Source organism: Schistocerca piceifrons, chromosome 1 (genome assembly GCF_021461385.2).
Source record: "Schistocerca piceifrons isolate TAMUIC-IGC-003096 chromosome 1, iqSchPice1.1, whole genome shotgun sequence".
NCBI classification, from domain to species: domain Eukaryota; kingdom Metazoa; phylum Arthropoda; class Insecta; order Orthoptera; family Acrididae; genus Schistocerca; species Schistocerca piceifrons.
In genome coordinates this window covers 398,634,399-398,652,465 of record NC_060138.1, presented here as the reverse complement: position 1 = coordinate 398,652,465, position 18,067 = coordinate 398,634,399, and the positions used below count along the sequence as shown (strand labels likewise).

The 18,067-nt window shown below is 43.2% G+C and overlaps 1 protein-coding gene across 1 annotated transcript in view; it reads right to left on the bottom strand.

The window, feature by feature from the left end:
• The window catches only part of LOC124728510 (CLIP domain-containing serine protease HP8-like), a 39,900-nt gene extending 29,841 nt beyond the window's left edge, over window positions 1-10,059 (bottom strand). The window contains exon 1 of the mRNA XM_047248488.1: window positions 9,996-10,059. Within this exon, the coding sequence (XP_047104444.1) occupies window positions 9,996-10,059 (64 nt within the window). The remainder of the gene's footprint in view (window positions 1-9,995) is intronic.
• Window positions 10,060-18,067: the final 8,008 nt, after the last annotated feature.

The window sequence follows — 18,067 nt, the reverse complement described above, 5'->3', positions numbered from 1 at the left end:
AGAGTATCGCAGATAATTATAAACTGAAGATCTTGGCAACATAGAGATAGACGTAGAACAAACAGTATCGAGTGCGAGTCACGGAACGGTACGTTGTGATAGTGCAGAGGGAATGACAGCAGTTTCACGAGTTGTATCACAGTTGGAGAATGCACAAAAACGAAATAATGATGGATGTAGTGGGTCAGAAATAGAATCAGAGGATGAAGAACTTCGGTACGTTGAACCGAATATAGTAATTTTGAACCAAACAGGACAGTTTCTAACAGAAATAACGTGTTTAACTGCGTCCGCGCTTTGCACGGAAGTCGGTGAGACGGCACGCGAAAGACGCGAACAGCAAAATTTTCATCAAATGGTGACAGGTGACGATGGCAAAGAGTCAGACAGTGTGTTTGCAATACTGAAGCAACTCACTATGGTCGTAAAGCAGACAAATGCAGGGTTAGCAGAATTAAAAACTGAAACAGCAAATTTAAAAACCGAAACAAATGCAAGGTTAGAAGACTTTAAAACCGAAACAAACGCAGGGTTAACGAATTTGAAAACAGCAACAGATGCAGTGTTAGTGGCATCCAATGCTACCTTAAGTTGTTTCCAATTTGAAACTTACGCTGGGTTCGAAAAAGTCCGCGTAGATCAGCAAAAATTACGAACGGAGGTTAATGAACAGTTTACTGAAATCCGGAGAGAGGCGAGAGAGTCGCGGGAGCCTATACGATCGTTAATGGCCGACCAGAAAAAGATGCATTCTGACGTTGATCAAGTGCAGGATGCAGTGTCTAACGTTAATCAAAGAATGGAAAGAATGGATAAGTTAGCACGTAAGACGTCTGGTAAGGCGCAGTAAATCATGGAAGAGCTCAATGTCAGAAAACCTGTCAAGCGAGCCGCATTAAAACGATTCGATACACGAATTGAAAACATAGTGTCGAAAAATCAGAAACAGTATGAAGACCTTCATACAGAATTGAAACAGTGTATTGAGAATCGTACAGAAAGCAGTAGCGAAGCAACGGAATCGGTAGTATCATCCAACATAGTGATGGATAGAAATGCAGAAATAAAAAAGTCAGTTGTGCAATCTTTCATAGCAGTAGCGGAAACACAAAAACGTCCTGAAATTCCAGTCGTATATCCACAAGAAGTTGCGTCCATAATAAAGGAAGCGAAACAAAAGTAAACAGGAAAAGAGCAGTTAACACAACTGAGCGAAGCAGGTGATGATCGGTCACAGCAGACAAGAGAGCGTGAAACGGTAAACGCTCGCATTCCAACAGAGCGGCAGCCGGCCCTCCGAACGTACGTGAGTAACGCGAGAACAGAGCAAGTTGCGGCGACACATGTACCAATTTCGCGATTTCCAAGTTACAGTACAACAGGTTATATACCCCAAGACAATATGAATATAATAGAAAGGCAAAACACTGCTCCATTAACGGGGAATGTAAACGAATCTTTCAGTCCGATACACGAGGAACGGTACGGCGGAGATAAATGCACACCACTGCGTAGATACGATGCTAGATGGGACATAAATACGTCATATCAAGACCCAAATGTGGCAGAACGAGTACAAGAGAACATGACACAGACGAAGGGAACGAGTAATGTTATGAAACCACAAACGTCGTATGGCGAAAGAGAAAAGTTTGACAATGATCACTTTTTGAGTCAGAAAATTCCAACATTACAAAGAAAGCGGGAAAGGCTTACATCCACGCACATTTATAAATCAATTTCAGATCGGTTCACTTTGGCCCTGGTCACTTAGCCATAAACTTGACTTCATTTGTGGACATATGGACGGCGCAATAGCGGAAACCATGCAAAGAGTAGCTGTAAACTGTCAATCGTATGAGCAATTTAAATCCTCATTCTTGGAGCGATGCTGGTCCATAGAAACACCAAATAGAATAAATTATCAGTTATTACAGAAAGAGTTGTTAGAAAATTCAGGAGAAATGAAAAATGTTAGATTTTTCGAGGAAAGACAAAAAAGAATCAGTGTTTAGATAATCCATACACTGATGGAGAACTGATACGGATGTGCACAATGAAGTTACCGTTACGTTATCAGCAGTCATTGGTTGGTAGGACAGGAGACAATATACAGGAATTTAAAGGGATGCTAAGGGAACTTGAATTCATTTTCAGTGAAGAAGACGCGAAGAAACAACGAACGGCGAGAGAAAACAATAATAGGCGAAATAACAGCAACCTATCAGGTTTTAATAATAATAATTCCAATGGCAATAATAACGCAGGAATATGTAGTGGTTTTGGAAGGAGTGGTAATCGCCCATGGGATTACTATAATAATTATGGTTTTGGAAACGCACAGAGGGCAAATAACAATTATGGTTTTAATGGGCCGCGGAATTACAGTGGTGGATTTGGTCCTAGAAACTATGGTGGTAACTATGACCCGAGATACAATCCCCCTGCGAACGAAGGCGGAAGGTTTAGAGGTTTTCAGCAGCAAAAATCAAGGTTATTCAGGTGATAATGAAATGGCCAGAACGCAAAAAGTTTGGGAACATCAAGCTTCAGCGGGACAAAACACGCGAAATGAACCGGTAGAAGAAGTCGAGTTGAGGCCACCAAACCCAGATAAAAGACAGAACTGACGATATGAGGGGCAGGAAGACGAACAGGAATACCCAAGTTAGAAGTGAAGTCCTTCCAGTACCTGAAGTAAAACATCGTCATTTTATAAAATTAGCACGAAGCAATAGGTAGATTACAACGTTGAAAACAAATTCTTTTCGATATACAAAGGCCCCATGGAAGTAAGTAAAGTAGTTGATAATAATGCAGTCGAATTGATGAAGCAAAAAACAGGAAAATCGTTAGGTTTGCACCATGTGAGTCATTTAAGAGTATATAAAGGTTAGACAAAAGAAAAAAAAGAATAGCTCCACACAAGAATTTAGTTGTATTAAATGTCCAGAAATCAAAGTATGAAAGATAGCAAAATGAACACAGACAAAACTTTTAACTTGTACTTATCTCAGTTAAATAAATAAAATAAAGGTTGTTAGGAAAGTGAAGGGAGACTGATGAAGAAATGACAGGAAAATAAGAACGACAGTAACTCTTCTACAACCGAAATGTGTCCTGGGAAGCAGTGAAGGAGGAGAAAGTTTATTTTTGTAGATGAAAGGAAGTGAAGAAGTAGGAACGAAATAGGCGTTTTTAATTTGTTCCTTTGAGGACAGTGAACCAATAATTGAGGAGATATTTTGGGGGATATGAGAAGCTTATATGATTTTTGGAAAGTACCAAAATCTGATATTTAACGATAGACATGAGGGAAATAAATATTAGAAGTCGTTAGGAGGTAATAATTAGGAAAGAGAATTGAAGTATGCAGTTAAGCAAAAAACATGTTATTTCGTGGAAGAAGATAAACAATGGGAAATAAGATTGACCCAGAAAAAATTTCTATATGGAAGAGTATGATGAGAGAAGAAAGGAATATAAAAGTTTACTATCGATAAAAAAGGAGAAAGGGATAAGTACAACTGAGAAAAGAAATTTTAAACTTTGAAATAATGTGATAGATGTATTGAGAAGATTTTTGAAAGGCAAAAGAAAAATAGCAGAGATAAAGGGTATTTTGAAGTTCTGTTACAGCTAAGGACAAAAAGAAGGGCTTGCAGAGAAAAAGACGCTGGAGTCGGAGTCAAGGTGCGAAGTTTCCAAAACAACATATCATACTTGTAGTTAGAAAACTAAAAATATGAGGTAATGGGCAGTCACTAACTTACTAACCGTCATCCCCTTCAATCTCACTCTTACTATCCATCGTGATGAAGATGAGGAAACCATGACTTTTATCTTAAGGAAGAATTAAGTAAATGGGCAAAAAGGAGGAAGACAGTGATAAGAAATACATTTTCTTTATAATACTTTTTGTAAAGTCATGAAAAGAAGGATATATGTGTAAAGTTTTAGCGTAATTTAAGAGAGAAACATTGTATTAGATGTAAAGTCGTAAAAATCTTAAATATCTGTAAAGTTGATAGCGTAATCTAAGGGAGTAAGGGTTAGAATAATATAAGATAAATAACTGAGGAAACAGAACGTACGTAAGAAAGTAAGGAAAGTAAGATTACCACATCAGCGACAAACTCTGTTTTAGATATGAAGTCATCAGATAAGGTGGTTCATCATTGCGGCCAGATCGACGACAAGACTGAGGAGAGCAGTTAGGCGTGGGAGGAAGGGACACTGAGTGTGAGTGCCTGGTGCGTCAGCTAAGAGATGATGAAAGAAGAGGCCTTGGTGGAAGAATGTTCCTAGATGATAACTCCTCTGTGGAAAAGTTTGGAGAGATATAACGCATCCTGGATACAATCAACATGTACCATGACGTGAGATTTATTCATGTGAAAGCCACACACAAGTGTTATAACAATGGTTTTGCGAAAGTGTTAGATACATGGCTCTTTTATCGCGAACTATTGAAAGCAGCATACGAAGAGATAATGGATATCCACCGAATCTGAACGGAGGCGGACATATTATGGCGGGGACGAGCGGACGCTTAGACTCACCACAAGAAGAAGAAGAAGAAGAAAAAGAAACGCATTTCTGTAAGTCAATGTGCAGAATAGCGGAAACTGTCATCAGATCATACGAAATTCGACAACTGCGAAACAATCCCTGTGCACCCATGGGACGGAACAAGAAACGGATGGAAGGCTGTTCAACTTATTTAGATGAACAACGGATTACAATGAAAAATACACAACAATTGCAAAGAAGACGCCATAAGAACGGATTAAACTAGAACGAGGTTAAACAGGTCTTCAATCCTAATTCCCAATCCAGAGAAGAGCGAAGATACGGGTGAGAAGGCAGCAAGATGCACCAAGAACCGAAGATGCAACGCAGAAGATTTGGAAGAAGGAAGAGCCTGGACCAGAAGAGATCAAGACACCTTTTCAAATCCCTTCCCATACAAGACCATTATTGAATTTAACTACCACCGTGAATCCAATTTAACTGTTTTAGCGATATAAACATCCGATATTTTTTATGGAAAATTGCAACACCTTCAGATGTCATTCCGGAAAATGGGAGAAAGCAAAACGTTTGGAAACCTAGAGACGAAGTGACCAACGATGAACCGGAATAAAAACTCGACGAAAGATGATGAAAAGTTTATGCTCTCAAAAAAGGGATCTCCAATATAACGTCAGCATGGGCATATCCAACAGGAACAAAGGCAACGACTCACTCACGACATGCTCAGACCTTCAGCAACCTTTCTCTCTTGCGACCGTCATTCCATACTGAACGGAAACGCGGCGAGACGCATACCAAGCGTCTTTCCATGCTCAACAGAGACACGACGAGGCACACAGCCGACCTTCCCTCCACGTGCGACGGAGACGCATCGAAACACATGAAGAAAAAAATGACAATTGTAATGAACCATGGTGAAGATGTAGGAAAAGAACTGTCTGTGACAGGCTACTATCTGAACAAAAAGGAAACAATTAAAATTTTTGTTTAAAAATAATTTGAATTAGACAACTTTTGTCATTTAGCACCAGATTTTACTAACAATGTTTTTTATGTTGAGATATCAATAATATATCCTTGAATTTTATATTTTTCAACATGCTTAAGTTAAGAAAATCTAACATTAACATTTTTGGAGGGTTAAGATTCTAGTGTAATGTGTTCATTAAAATATAGGATAGACAAATATGAAGGGATTAGCTATTCCATGATGTCAGTTTAAATACTGTAAAGTAATTAGTAGGATTAGAAATTTAATATGTTAGTGAAAGTCAAATCTGAAAAATTTTGTAGAGTTATAATGCATAGAGTTAAGATTTTTGGGGAATATAAATATGTTGATGCATAGGATTATGGCTGTGAAGTCATGGGAATGGTTGAGTTATATATCATAAAGTTTTACTGTAAGAAGTTAAACTGTTGTCTGGTCTTCAGTCCTGAGACTGGTTTGATGCAGCTCTCCATGCTTAAATTCTAATTGATACGAAAAAAAATTATAAAAGGGAGGATAAGGTCAAATGAAGGATTCCTCAACTTCAATACATACCCATCATCATTTAATAGAAATTAGGTAAGCAAAACAGATCAGTTTCAAAGTAGAAAAAGTATAGAGATGATACAAATTTATGTATCTACTCAAATTTCTTGAATTTAAAGTTACAATTAAAGTACAAGCGCGGGGTGAGTTGGTCAGCTCGTAGCAGTTCCAGCCCGACGTGTGACGGAGGCCGACGAGAAAGACAGGCCGTGGCGCGTGGCACTGCTGGTCTTGCGAGGGCCAGAACTGTCTCCAGCGGGGAGCAAGTAACTGTTACACAGGAGCTTAATAATACCTGACAGCGTGTTTAAATGCATGCTATTTCTCGATAGCACACGACAAAATTAAGATCTTTTGTGGGTATCTTTTCAATGAAATATTGATTTCCCGTAGGCCCTGCACGGAGCCGAACGTTCGCAAAGTGTTGCCGACGAGCCGACTAGTGTGACGTCGCAAGTTCGTTGCGGTTCCCGTACATCTTGTTGGCCCTGCACGGATCCAAATGACGTCAGGTGGCGCGAGGGGCCGGCGCCACGTTTGAAACTGCCGCTCCCGCCTCCCTACAAGCCTTTGCTACCTTTCATTATCCCAAGATTCTCGCATTTTCAAACTGTATTTTGTGTCCGTTTTTCAGGTAATGCTCAGCTATGGGCGACTTGTCAAGCTCCCTTTGTTTTATATATCGCTTGTGCTCGGTGCAACACTCTACAACTGAGCGAATTGTCTGGCCTATACAGATACTGCCGCATTCGCGAAAGACTTTGACGACACAGTACCAGAACCATTAGGAAAGTAATGTCCGATCGGTCGCGAAATGGAGACCCTAGAGAAAATAAAATATCTTTTATTTGCAACAGTTTCCTACATCTTCTAGATACTTGTCTGCATAATCGCCGCTCCGATTTAGGCTCGGCGCAAATTGAAACGCGTATAGTCCGTGTGACGTGACACCGCGCGACGCGCACTTTCAATACGCGACGTGCGGACCTGCGCATATTGAGACGCGCATGACGAGTGCGCCACAGGCGTGGTGATGCGCACTTGCCGGGTGCCAGTTACTGACCCACTGCTTTCCAAACTAACAGTGCGTGATTCGCGACTAAAAGAGTTATTATTGTTAGACTTGAGTTCCGAAGCAGATTAAAATACTAACGCTGAAGACGAAGTGTTGCTTTATTCATTAATGAATAAAAATTCAAATAAAATAAATATATTCTGTTTGAAACGAAAAGAGGTCGACAATTTCGAACTAAGACTAACATGAGTGGTCCTGATTTTACAAATTAGTTCAGAATGACTAGAAAGCAGTACATGGAAGCATACAGTACACAACTGAATGAAATAGGATGCAATGGAAGGGATCCGTTTGCAACTGAACAAAAACTGACAGTATTTTTGAGGTAGTGGTGTTGCACTTATGCCTGTCCTCTGGTGCAGGAATTTCACAGCAGCGGCCAGCTTTTAATGGTCACTTCTCCGGTGTTTTCAATCAGTTATGAGGCTGAAAATTTATGTAGGACACAACACTAGTAGGGAGTGCACACTGTAGTGAATCGGCTGCCCCTTCTTGCCGTCTGAAAACATTGTGGCGGCACAAGGTATAATCCTAGTCGCTAATGGCTCAGTCGCTATTTAACTGTATGTGACAAAAGAAAAAACAAAACAAAAAAAACCGAATAGATATAAATAACTGAAAAATATAATGTATTAGCAAAAAAGATGGAGCGCTTAAATGGTGAAAACCGAAACACTATTCAATGACAATACATTTCAGTATACAGTAAAGCAGCATTTTTCGGACGCCCAGTACTAATCACTGTCCATAGGCGCCATGTCGATGTGAGCATATGGCAGGACTGCTTCGCCTCACCCCTCCCGTAGTGCTAGCGCGGAGCGAGAAACTGTGTCACAACCAGAACGCCGCGTTCCCGATCGTGTCGCGTCCCAATTTACGCAGTCACATTTGAACCTGTAAAGTCACAGAAATGCGCGCTGTCCTGCGCGCATCGTATGCGCTATACACGTCTCAGTTTGTGCCTATCATTAGACATCTGTCGTAGCATTGTACCAACTTTCCAATATACTCCTCTAGAAGGCAGTGATTCATGTGAGCAGAGATGAATATCAGAGGGAGCTGTACGGCGGGTGCTGAAATACTTGCCACCGGAAACGCTGCAGGAGCGACCTCATTATCCCTGCAGTGTACGGCCGAGAATTGTCAATGAGACAGAAAATGAATTACAGGTGCATGAAGCCAGGTCAAACTTCGCAGCGGACACCCGTAGTTGGCGGAGACACCGTGCTCTAGGCATATTTACGCCTTATTGTGTTCTCAGGACTGGAGAGATCGACGCGACGCCATTGACGGGCATACTAGGGACAGTGCCTAACACATCTGTGCAAAGCGTCATCAGATTTTCACTGTCGTTTCCATTTGGCGACCTATCGGACCTTACTTTCCGCATGGCCTTCGTATACCACTACCTGCAGAGCACTGCGACTACCTTGTGCAGTGCACTTTATTTCGAAAGAAAATTCAATTCGTTGTCTTTGCAATTACTGGCGCAGTTTCATTACGGTTCTGGAGGGTCACCGTAAGTTTTTTAAGTGGAAAAGATTCGCTTATACAAAAAGGTTGAAAAGCACTGTCCTAGAAGGAAGTTCATTTTCCAGTCCAAGCTACACTGGACAGAAAATGTCCTAGCAAACAGCTGCTGTCACCTCATCGATTCCTTGCGATATCTGCAAGTTTAAAAGACGAGAGCATTGGAACTCGCTTTTGATCACTTTAAGATTGAACTGAAGCATTTGACTTTCCCCCGATGTCATCGCAGGACTTGGCTGTTTTAAGTGATGCTATTGAGGTATTTAGTGTGCAACAGTTGACCGAATACGTCGTGATGACCCTATGTGGAGTGTAAATAAATTTATACATGCTGCCAGTGTCAACCACCTCCTGACGGTGAGAACGAAGGACGTTGTCAGAAGCTTTCGTTGTTATTTAATACTAACCAGACAGAATTTTTGCTCCCGTATGTCATTGCCATGAACTACGTTTCCAGGGCCTCAGATACCGTTCACCTTTTCAGTGGTAAGCAGAAAAGTACTGGCATTTGTCGTCAGCATGAAATGTGTGGCGAGTAAGAGTGAGGCGTAGAGCTTACCTGAGGAGTAGATGAGCAGCGCCGTCCACGGGTACTTGTTGATGGGAGCCACGCCGGCGGTGATGCGGTCAGAGTAGTCCTGTCCACATGTGTCCCTGCAAAAGACTGAAACGTCACAAGCCACCCGGCTAGCTTCCTTCCATTTATACGCTACATTCATCTGCCAATTGTCACACTAGCTATAGGCAATACGCTTTATTTCATCATGCTACAAGTCCCATGACGTTATTTAATGTTGGGGAATGTTTTTTATAAACCTGCAGTGGTTGTTGGTCGAGGCTTGTAGTTCCATTTTATGGAAGCGTAAGAACCGCTCAGTTGGCACAGAACAGGTGAAGATAGACACTCTTAGTTTGTATATGGAAGGTGAAAGGTCGCTGGCTTCAGACGTCGAGGACAGAGTTCAGACGGTGGACGGGACTTCACGGTATCCGTGTTCTGACGAGCGAGATTGTGGTTTTTCACATGCGATCACACAGTGCCGACTTGCCGCCACAGTAGACTGTTGAGGGTATGCACAGCACCCGCAACAGAAGGGCGTTGATGTTCGAAAATGGGACGTACCGTTTCCACAGTATCGTTAATTCCGGTTCCAGTGAGAGTACCGGTTTTACTTATTATTCAATCAACCACTGGAGTAATTAAAAGGTTTGATGGGTTGCATTTGTATTAGTGAGCCCTTCCCAATTAGTTCATACCTTGATTGCAAAAACTTTTAAGAGTCAAGTCACTGAGTCTTATGCAGTGTCACTGCTCACCACCACCACCACCACCACCACCACCACCACTACCACCACTACTATTACTCGATTGCGTAAACATGGTCGTTCAGTAGGATTTTGTAACAGTTCCCCACATTAAGATTCCTTGTTAGGGGCATTTTTGAGACGGCGATTCTGTTGGGCAATTAAAGTTCAACATAGTGTCTTAAGGAATCTGTGACAGTCTTCAAAATTCCATCATTCCGATACGGCTTCACATCCACACACCGCGGGGCTTTGCAAAATGAGAACACCACCTAAGGAACAAAACTTTGCATTCTCCTCAGAGGCAAGTAACGAGGCTTGCAGTGGCAACACACATTCTTCCATATCTGAATAGCGTAAAGACGTTATTTACTTTCATGAATTTAGAAATTGACAAATAACTACCTATGACATTTCAAAAAATGTTCAAAATGTTCAAATGTTCTGCTAAGGTCTTCGGTTTCTAGACTTACACACTACTTAAACTAACTCATGCTAAGAACAACACACACCCAAGCCCGAGGGATGGGCCGCGCAGTCCGTGACATGGTGCCTCTAACTGCGCGGCCATTCCGCCCAGCAAAAACTTTCACAACTTTTGAAATTAAAGAAGAGCAAAGAAAAATAGTGCAGGTATTGAAGACGTGATGCTATAGAGCAGACTCGGAAAAAGACGGCGCCACTCACGTGGGCAGGAGCCGCAGGTTGCGGTGCTGCAGCAGGCTCTGCCTACAGACGGGACCCTCTGGTTGCGGATGCGGCTCTGCAAAGAGTAGCGAAGGAAAAGACAAATTTAATAATAAACATCTTACAGTGAACTGTCATATTATAGCATTATTGTAAAAATTCTCTGCACAGAATTTGTCATGGACGCTTTTAACGTCTTCCCGTGCATTGAGCACATCTCATCGATTTTCTTGATATGCGGATTCAGCTTTTCCAGGCGGAACAATGAGGCAACATGAATTCAGTACAATGATGTACCCACGAGCAAGGTTCTAAACGTCTCTGCAAATCTACAGTGTTTGTCAAAATGAATGATCTGAGCTTGGATGGTAATAATTACGAACCATAGGACTTGTTGGAAAGGAAATGTGTGTTGTTTGAATTGGCGTGACCTAGAGTTTCAGAAAATCGCCGTTAGATGTCAGTCAATTAGATGGCGCACGTTCAACAGTATTTTACAGTTTGCATAGAGTGAGTCAGTGCTCTCGGTCCGGCGTGCTTTTCGTCGGTGTTTTGGCTTTGATCGCCTGCACCCAAAAACATTCGTCGTTGGCATCGCCAGTTTAGAGTGACAGGATGTTTGTGGAAAAGTAAGAGGTCCGATCGACCTCGCACTTCCAATGACATGGTGGAAAGTATTCGGCAAACGTTTGAGCGGAGTCCGCGGAAGTCTGTCCGCCGCGTAAGCACAGAACTGGCATTTCCTCACACGATTCTCTGCTGAGTGTTAAGGCGTCGTTTGGTCTGTCAGCCATACAGACTACAGTTGGCGCAATCTATTCGGTTTGGTAGTAAAAGGAAACGGAAGACGATACATGTTTACCATGCTTAATTTTCAGAGATGAAGCAACATTTCAAGTTCGCGGTTAAGTAAACAGACACAACGGGAGTATATGGAGGCTACAGAACTCTCATGACACTATTGAGCACCAAAGAAACACACCTAAAGTGAACGTTTTAGTGCCATTTGTCGTGAAAAGGTGTTTGGTCCATTTTTCGGGAATGAGCTATTTTGAAGTGCTGCTGAACGAGCTTATTCCACGGTTTCAAGAGGACTCCGATGACTTAATTTTCAGACAGGATGGAGTTCCGCCACACTGGCATAAAAACGCACATCAGTTTCTCAAATACACTCTGCCTCAACGCCGGGTATGGCGCACGGGACCCGAGACACGCTCTGCATTCTTGGCCGCCGAGATCGCCAGGTGTGACTCCATGTGAATTTTTTTGTGGGTATATGTGAAGGAAAGGTTGTTGATCTCCCCTCTAGGTCGTGACCCAGAAGAAGTGAAGAACACAATAAGAGCGCCATAACGTCTGTAAAAGCAAATATATTGTGTAAAGTCTATGACCTATTTAGCTATCGTCTAGATGTCGTTCAGTTTCTTGTGGACACACAGAGCATTTGTAATAGTACGTCTAAAACGTTAAGACTTTATGAGTACTTTGCAATTTATCCCATGTTTGTAGTATGTTTTATCTATAAATATCGAGTTTTGAAATTAGGTAATTCTTTTTGGAACGCCCAGTATATAAAAACACTGCACGCAATGTATCAAAATCAACAACAAAAGATGTTAATCTTCGCCTACGTTAGGTAATACTTTTATATGGTGAATTTGGAAACAATTTTTTTACATTAACTTTCCCAATGACATGTACGACATTTCTTAACTGTTCCGTAGATGAATAATGAATATGCATAGTGTGTGGAGGGCAGGATGAATGTCAATAGTGTCATTTGCCATTCCCAGTATATGGAATGTGCACGAGTTTAAAATTTATTAACTTGCTTAGGAAACAGCATTTAAGCGGCGCTAACTTTACTAGTAATCTTGTGATGGTACGAATAAACTGCGACGAAAGTAATGTGACATTTATAATACTCTACATGAATTGGCATCTGCGTAAGGGGACAACCATCAGCTGTTGAATGAAAATTTGTGCCGTACTGGGACTCGAATCCGGATTTCCCACTTATCGCTTGCGGTCGCCTTACCATTTGGCTACCTGCGCACGACTCACGACCAGACTTCCATACGTCGTCAACCATGCGTCTGCGGCCTGTACTCGTGCATCCATTACGTATACTCCCGTACAGATCAGACGCTGCGCTTGAAAGTCACTTGCCCGGTATTGGCACACGGATACTCAGTGAATAATAAAACGTTGTCTAAAACTCACTTTTGGTTATTTTTCTCCCCATTACACCACTGAATATCGTATCCAAATATACATTTACTGATACATTGCAAAACCAATTTACACAAATCAACAACTTGGCTCAATGAAGACGGCATTTCGCTCTTACCTGTCGTTTCATTTTATACAATGACTGATTCTTAAGCCAACTGTGACTCATTTACTAATTGTTTACAAAACAGTATGGAGGAATAATCTAAGGTTGAACATTTTACAAAGAGGAAACGTAGATACATCATCACGGTTAACAGTCCAAATAAAATAGACGAAGGTAGCTGTGAGAACTCAGATTAAGATGATTTTTCTTCTGAATTTCGGAACTGTAATAATGCCTATGTACGTTTCCGTGAACGAGTGTGTAAGTTTCTGACTAGAAATTCGGTGGTTTATGGTTCAATCTTTAGTGAGTCCTGCGGCTTTGTCTGCAACTTATCGCTTCTTTAATTTCTCACAGTGATTGACATGTTAGCGCTTTTCCAATAAGCAAATTTCATACAGTTGAGAAACAACGTTGAGAAATAATTTATTCGTTAGCCTTCGGTCTCTTGTGTTGTGCTTTGAAAATGTTTGGTGTTTTGAGAATTTCTGCATCTTCATGTGTAATATTTGTATTTTTCCAGCACTGACACCGATGGACGCCGAAATTCGTTGTGTACGGTTGTAACATGATTTGTTCTCACACTACGCCAATATACACTCCTGGAAATGGAAAAAAGAACACATTGACACCGGTGTGTTAGACCCACCATACTTGCTCCGGACACTGCGAGAGGGCTGTACAAGCAATGATCACACGCACGGCACAGCGGACACACTAGGAACCGCGGTGTTGGCCGTCGAATGGCGCTAGCTGCGCAGCGTTTGTGCACCGCCGCCGTCAGTGTCAGCCAGTTTGCCGTGGCATACGGAGCTCCATCGCAGTCTTTAACACTGGTAGCATGCCGCGACAGCGTGGACGTGAACCGTATGTGCAGTTGACGGACTTTGAGCGAGGGCGTATAGTGGGCGTGCGGGAGGCCGGGTGGACGTACCGCCGAATTGCTCAACACGTGGGGCGTAAGGTCTCCACAGTACATCGATGTTGTCGCCAGTGGTCGGCGGAAGGTGCACGTGGCCGTCGACCTGGGACCGGACCGCAGCGGCGCACGGATGCACGCCAAGACCGTAGGATCCTACGCAGTGCCGTAGGGGACCGCACCGCCACTTCCCAGCAGATTAGGGACACTGTTGCTCCTGGGTTATCGGCGAGGACCATTCGCAACCGTCTCCATGAAGCTGGGCTACGGTCCCGCACACCGTTAGGCCGTCTTCCGCTCACGCCCCAACATCGTGCAGCCCGCCTCCAGTGGTGTCGCGACAGGCGTGAATGGAGGGACGAATGGAGACGTGTCGTCTTCAGCGATGAGAGTCGCTTCTGCCTTGGTGCCAATGATGGTCGTATGCGTGTTTGGCGCCGTGCAGGTGAGCGCCACAATCAGGACTGCATACGACCGAGGCACACAGGGCCAACACCCGGCATCATGGTGTGGGGAGCGATCTCCTACACTGGCCGTACACCACTGGTGATCGTCGAGGGGACACTGAATAGTGCACGGTACATCCAAACCGTCATCGAACCCATCGTTCTACCATTCCTAGACCGGCAAGGGAACTTGCTGTTGCAACAGGACAATGCACGTCCGCGTGTATCCCGTGCCACCCAACGTGCTCTAGAAGGTGTAAGTCAACTACCCTGGCCAGCAAGATCTCCGGATCTGTCCCCCATTGAGCATGTTTGGGACTGGATGAAGCGTCGTCTCACGCGGTCTGCACATCCAGCACGAACGCTGGTCCAACTGAGGCGCCAGGTGGAAATGGCATGGCAAGCCGTTCCACAGGACTACATCCAGCATCTCTACGATCGTCTCCATGGGAGAATAGCAGCCTGCATTGCTGCGAAAGGTGGATATACACTGTACTAGTGCCGACATTGTGCATGCTCTGTTGCCTGTGTCTATGTGCCTGTGGTTCTGTCAGTGTGATCATGTGATGTGTCTGACCCCAGGAATGTGTCAATAAAGTTTCCCCTTCCTGGGACAATGAATTCACGGTGTTCTTATTTCAATTTCCAGAAGTGTAGATTTCATCAATGTCGAGGAGAGGTCAGTGGTAGAATTCATGCGTACTGTTTATTGTTTACTTGTAACGTAAGTTTTCTGGAATGGGATACTAAGTGTTGCCATTTGAGCACTCCTATTTCGCATCCTTTATTCACTTGTTTACTTTCCACCAATTGTGATCGCTCTTTACACTCTTGCAGCGCCTGTCTGTGTCCTGTCTATGTCACGGTCTGTTACTGTCATTGCTACGGGAGCACACAATCAACTGGTAACTAATACACAGAGACTCTACATTGTTCATTCACATTAATGTGACCACCCGTCAGAAACAAGGTTAACATCTCTTGCAGCGCGAACTGCTTGCGGGACGTGCAGGAAGATAGCCAATGAGGTTTCGGAAGGTACTGAGTGGATGTAGAGGCATGTGAATTCCAATAACGTGGCCAGACGCACTTTGTTTCTCGGCTGAGGATCCATGGCGCGAACAGCCCAATCGAAGTGGTCCGACAGATCCTCGATTGGGTCTAACTCCGGGGTATTTGGTGGCCAGGGAAGTACTGTTAACTCATCCTGGTGAACTTTGAACCACTCACGTACACTGCGAGCTGTGTAACACGTTGCATTGTTCTGCTGGTAGACGCCAATGTGGTGAGCAGAAACTAAATGCATATTAGGGGTGGACCTGATCCCCAACGATACATGCATACTTGTGTTGAACCCTTGTCCTTTCCACAATGAAGATAGCTCCTAGGAATGGCGAGAAAACATCCCCCAGACCTTAACGCTCCTACCTCCAGCCTGGATCCATGCGACCATTGTTTGACGTTGTTTACTTTCAGAATTTTCACGTCGTACTCGTCAACGGCCATCTGTCTGATGGAATAAAAAACGTGATCCACCCGAAAATATCATCTGTCGCCACTCAGAGGACATCTGGTTGCGGAGAGAAACGAGGGAGCGAGAGAGAGGTGAGATACGTCTAGCTCTCCAGTACAACCAGCCGGCAGGTGTGGCCGAGGGGTTCTAGGCGCTTCATCCGAAACCGCGCTGCTGCTACGGTCGCGGGTTCAAATCCTGCCTCGGGCATGGATGTATGTGATGTCCTTAGGTTAGTTAGGTTTAAATAGTTCTAAGTCTAGGGGACCGATTACCTCAGATGTTAAGTCCCATAGTGCTCAGAGCCATTTGAATCATCCAGTTCAACAATTCCAATAATCTTCTCTTGTACATTGTGAGGTATGATAAAGATCGACTCTTGTGCTCCTTCCGCAGAACTAGTATGGCTTTTCGGCGCAGGTCAACAGAGTTGAACAAAGAACTTAAAATGTTACTTACAAAAACAACAACCATGGAAGCTTCGAGTTTTCATACCAATAGTTCACAAAATATTGCCATATTGTCAACAAATTTAGCAAAATGTGATGGCACATACAATTTGGATACAAGCTGTTAGCGGATGTAAATAGCGAAAGTGAACTATAGTATCACGGTGCGTCCAGCCTATGACCCACACTCTGTATGAGCGTGAAACTGGAAAAGTATAACCATTTTCTCAGCAAAGAATCTCCGGTATCTCCAACAGTTTAAGTATCCCTACGCATAAATGGATTTTTCTGATGATAGGACACTTTCGTACCAGAAAACGTAAAATTAACTGTGAATGCTACTGGCTATTTATGTAACTTAGGTAGCTGAAGGTAACACTGAAGTACCAAAGATAAAGATATGTAGGCTACCATTAAAACTAATTTCTAAAAGATAAATACAGCAGAAGATACGTAAAGCAAGAACAGTCTGTCACTGAAAGCACAATACCGTGCAGTGCATCTCCTACTTCAAAACTTTGATCTTTCCAAGAGTGCTTCAGTCTGAGGATGATAGTAGAAGTAGTGGGGGTGATAGCATGGTTAAGTCCGGAAGCCCCTATGGACATACGAAATGCTAATGTCTCACTAAATACTTTCTAATATTTTAATATAAAAACATTTCATACAAGGCACGTAACATATTGACGAATGGATAAAATGGCGAGCATCATGTTATTCTTGAAAATGTCGTTTTGAGTTCATGTGGCCACCATCAGTGATACTACTGGCGCCACAACAAAATCCTGTATCTTAGAAGAAGTACTAACTGCTGATCCACGAGAACAAGCAGCTTATTCCAGAATGAGATTTTCACTCTGCAGCGGAGTGTGCGCTGATATGAAACTTCCTGGCAGATTAAAACTGTGTGCCCGACCGAGACTCGAACTCGGGACCTTTGCCTTTCGCGGGCAAGGGCTCTACCATCTGAGCTACCGAAGCACGACTCACGCCCGGTACTCACAGCTTTATTTCTGCCAGTATCTCGTCTCCTACCTTCCTAACTTTACAGAAGCTCTCCTGCGAACCATGCAGAACTGGCTGTGGCTAAGCCATGTCTCCGCAGTATCCTTTTTTCAGGAGTGCTAGTTCTGCAAGGTTCGCAGGAGAGCTTCTGTAAAGTTTTGAAGGTAGGAGACGAGATACTGGCGGAAGTAAAGCTGTGAGTACCGGACGTGAGTATTGCTTCGGTAGCTCAGATGGTAGAGCACTTGCCCGTGAAAGGCAAAGGTCCCGAGTTCGAGTCTCGGTCGGGCACACAGTTTTAATCTGCCAGGAAGTTTCAAGCAGCTTATTTATCGACGGCTCTCTTGTTCATTTACACTTAAAACCTGCCACTTTACAGACGCTCATCTCCAGATTCGAGTTTCACTGTTTGGTCACTAAAGTTTTGAATCATTTTGTGAAATGCTCTGTATAATGGAAAAAAAATACCAAACCCATCTTGGAACAAGCTACAGATTGTAAACATGCGACAGCTGCAAACGGGAACTGGGAAGCAAACTGTCGCTGATAACGAAAGGAACAGCCTGCAAAAGCTGTGGTACTGATTTCGAGTCCCGCCTTGTGCACTGCTGAGTGTTTCCGATGTGCCTTTATATTCCAGTCAACGAGGGTAAAAAATTCTTGTAGTCACACATTCTTCTACAAAGGTAGAAAGGAGTGCCATGAGGAACCTATGAAAAGGTCCTGA